The sequence below is a fragment of the Rhagoletis pomonella genome, unplaced genomic scaffold, assembly GCF_013731165.1.
Source record: "Rhagoletis pomonella isolate Grant_MI unplaced genomic scaffold, Rhpom_1.0 Rhpom_scaffold_08771, whole genome shotgun sequence".
Taxonomy (NCBI): Eukaryota; Metazoa; Arthropoda; class Insecta; order Diptera; family Tephritidae; genus Rhagoletis; species Rhagoletis pomonella.
Window position 1 is genome coordinate 3,225 of NW_023467298.1, and position 3,501 is coordinate 6,725.

General features: G+C 46.4%; 1 protein-coding gene across 1 annotated transcript; it reads right to left on the reverse strand.

Moving 5' to 3' along the window:
* Positions 1 to 224: 224 nt before the first annotated feature.
* Positions 225 to 599, reverse strand: LOC118756096. The gene has a single exon (XM_036490883.1). The coding sequence runs from the start codon at positions 597 to 599 to the stop codon at positions 225 to 227; it is 375 nt and encodes a 124-aa protein (XP_036346776.1).
* Positions 600 to 3,501: the final 2,902 nt, after the last annotated feature.

The following is a 3,501-nucleotide window of genomic DNA, read 5'->3' on the forward strand; positions in this document are numbered from 1 at the left end:
CCCACCCCTGACACGGTCTCCTGCTTCGAGAGCTCAGCCGGGCATGTGTTATGCGCATGTGCTCTTACATATGGAAGGATTACGGGATGTTTATTAGCCTTCTTTTTATGGTAGAAATTTCCTTTGTGAGCCATTTCAGGTCCTTCGTGCTACGTTTTGGCTGATTGCTTCCTCCCCGGACGACTTGAACCTCATCGCCGGAGAGATCGCCGAGATGGAGTACCCTACTGATTAATGTCTTTTGCATGCCAAGCGCCCAGGCTTTTTCCTGCAAGCGATTCCAACAGGTACACGTTGTTCCCGAGTGCTTTCCTTACGCGGCATTTGGTGAATTTTTTGCAAAACTTCGAATTGATGTTATTTTTAAAGTCGCTTAGAACAAAGTTACGCTTATAGACTTCTTGTCCGGGCCTAAAACGAATCGCGCGTATTCTTTTGTTATAACGCGCCGAATTTGTCTCATAAGCTTCGTGCAGCTTTCCTTTGACCTTTTCGCGCATGAGTCTGATTTTGTCGCTAGTATCTAACAAGAAAATTTCATTGTCACTAAGGCTAGACAACTTCCTGGCCAATGCGTAGTCGGCACCATTAGTGAACATGTTCGTGCCAAATAACGCGAAGTAAGGAGACACTCCCGTCGAGGAATGCACTGCACTTCGAAGAGCACATTTTATTTCGGAGAGATATAAATCCCAATCGCGATGGTCTTTCTCCAGGTATGACCGGATGGCAGCCAACACAGATTGATTAACTCTTTCTGACGCATTCGATTGCGGAGCATAATACGCCGTCTTCATGTGTTTGACTCCATAGGCCTGCAGTAGCTGTGAGAACTGCTTGGACTGAAATTGTTTGCCGTTGTCGGAATGTATTGTCTCCGGGACTCCGAACTTGTGAAGATCTCCTCTGTGAGAAACTTCACCACGTTGCTAGCGGTGGCCTCGCGCTTCGCTTTCAAAAACGTGAACTTGGAGAAGTGGTCCAGTACAATAAAAATATAACTATTGCCTCGCTTTGATCTAGGATATTTGCCGAGAAAGTCGATATATAACTTTTGGAAGGGACGAACCGTGACTACTTCGCTTCCTATGCTTGGTTTTAAGACCGTATTGCTTGGTTTCGCCTCTTTACATATTTGGCAATTTCGTACAAAGTTGCGGACTTGCACTACCATGTTTGGCCAGTAATACAACCGGCGTAAGCGACTCAACGTCTTACTCATCTCCCCGTGTGCGGTGATTTCCGAGCAGTGCGCGTTTTCTATGAGGGTTGAGGTTAGCGCCTCTGGAACTCATAGCTTCCATTCGTTTTCCTCTATTTCAATGTTGTTGACCAACGCTTTCTTGAACACTAATCCATCCTCCACCTTCAGATCCGGCAGTCTCCCAGCGTTAGCTTGAATCGTATTCACCACATCTTGGTACTCTTGGGATTCAAATGCCACAGTGGCCATATTAGCAATTGGGGAATTCGCGACTTCCTCGATGCAGCGCGAAAGTGTGTCGGCGACTATATTGTCAGAGCCCTTGCGGTGCTCGATTTCAAAATCAAAGGCTTGTAGTTGTAGAGACCATCTGGTGAGTCTGCCGCTTAAGTCTTTCATCGACATCAGCCACTTTAAACTAGCGTGGTCCGTCACCACAGTAAAGGGCATCAGCTCTATATATGGCCGCAACTTCTTGACGGCCATTACCGCCGCGAGACATTCTTTTTCGGTGACACTGTAGTTGCGCTGACAGTCATTCAGTTTTTGGGAGAAGTACGCGATGGGCTTCTCCGATCCGTCAATTTCTTTCTGGTACAGCACCGCGCCCACACCGTAATCGGACGCCTCACATTGGACAAAGAAACGCTTTGAAAAGTCGGGGTGTCTAAGCACAGGTGCGCTCGTGAGCGCTCTTTTTAAGTCATTGAACGCTTTCAAAGCAGGCATGCTCATCGCAAATTTCTTACCCTTCTTCAATGTATCTGTTAAAGGGGCTGCTATCGTGGCAAAGTCTTTGATAAAGCGTCTATACCATCCGGCAGTTCCAAGGAAACTTCGCACTTGTTTGATGGTTTTAGGCACGGGAGTATTTTGAATTGCTTTGCTCTTTTCTGGGTCGGTCTTAAGCATACCCCCGCCTACAATATACCCGAGGTAAGGCAACTCTTTAAAACAAAATTTGGATTTAGTTAATCCTATCGTTAAATTTGCTTCTTTTAGACAGGTGGCTACTTCGCTTAGGATTTGGATATGGGAGTCGAAATCTGGTGCAATGATGAGCAAGTCATCCAGATATATAAAAACATTCGCCTTGATTCTCTGCGGTATAACGCGGTCCATTAATCGGCATAATCTTTGCGCAGCGTTACATAACCCAAACGGCATGGTCACAAATTGATACAGAGGCCGGCCGGGTACGGTGAATGCGGTATATGGCTTGGATGTATCCTCCAGTTCGATCTGCCAAAATGCAAATTTTAAATCAACGCTGCTTATATAATGTGTGTCGTCAATGCGGCTAAGTATGCCTTCAATATTCTGCAACGGGTACGCGTCTTTCACCGTCACAGCGTTAAGTTTGCGGCAAAACCGATTTTTGCCAGGTTTTCTGACGATCGTGGTGCGGTTACTCCACGGACTTTCGCTTTCCTCGATCACGCTCAGCTCTAACATCTTATCGACTTCTTCGTACACAATAGCTTGCATCGCTGGTGACAGAGGGTAGTGGCGATCCTTGATTGGCACGGCATCATCGATCAGCTTGATGGCGTGTTTCTCCAGGTGAGTTCGTCCTAACCCATGCTCTTTGTACGTCCTGAAGGCGCTTACCACCTGCTCCAACCGTTGTTTCTGCTCTGGTGAGAGTGTATGCAGAATACGCCGCTCATTTTTTGTCTTCTTCGGACACCATATCATGTTCTAGTTTGCTAAAATCGATTTCATCCGCCGCTATCACCTCCGGGGCCAACTGAAAAGCTTGCCAGAAATCTACTCCTAGGTAAATATTTTGCTCGAGATAGGGGCATACAAAAAAAGTTATATTATGTTCTACATTTCTATATTTTACGGGGAGAGTGAGTTTGCCTAGCACGTTATGCATGCGTCCGCCGGCGGTTTTGACGGAGGAGACGTAACGTTCCACTGATGCTCCTAATTCTTCTACAAGCTCACGGCAGCCTCGGCCGAGAATGCTAACTGATGCCCCTGTATCTATTCGATTTCTATTTCCGCGTAAACTCGCGGATCACATTTTTCTATACTTCTGATGGACGCCACTACTTTCTGACGCAGTATCTTCCGTTGTCGGAATCTCTCACGCGCCTTTTGGACCTTCCTTGACACTTGCCGGCGTCCCATTACTACACTCTCAGCGAAGATGTGTTCGCGTGCCACCAGATACTTTCTCAGGCGTTCTTCGTAGGACGGCTTACTTTCTTTCCTGGGCAACGCCTTCTTTTTGTTTCCCATATTTCTATTTAAAATGCTAACGTTAAGTTTATTTTTAGGTGAAATGG

Bases quoted from the DNA above. Each gene is read 5' to 3' on its own strand.
- LOC118756096 (XM_036490883.1), bottom strand. From the start codon at position 599: ATGTTCACTAATGGTGCCGACTACGCATTGGCCAGGAAGTTGTCTAGC.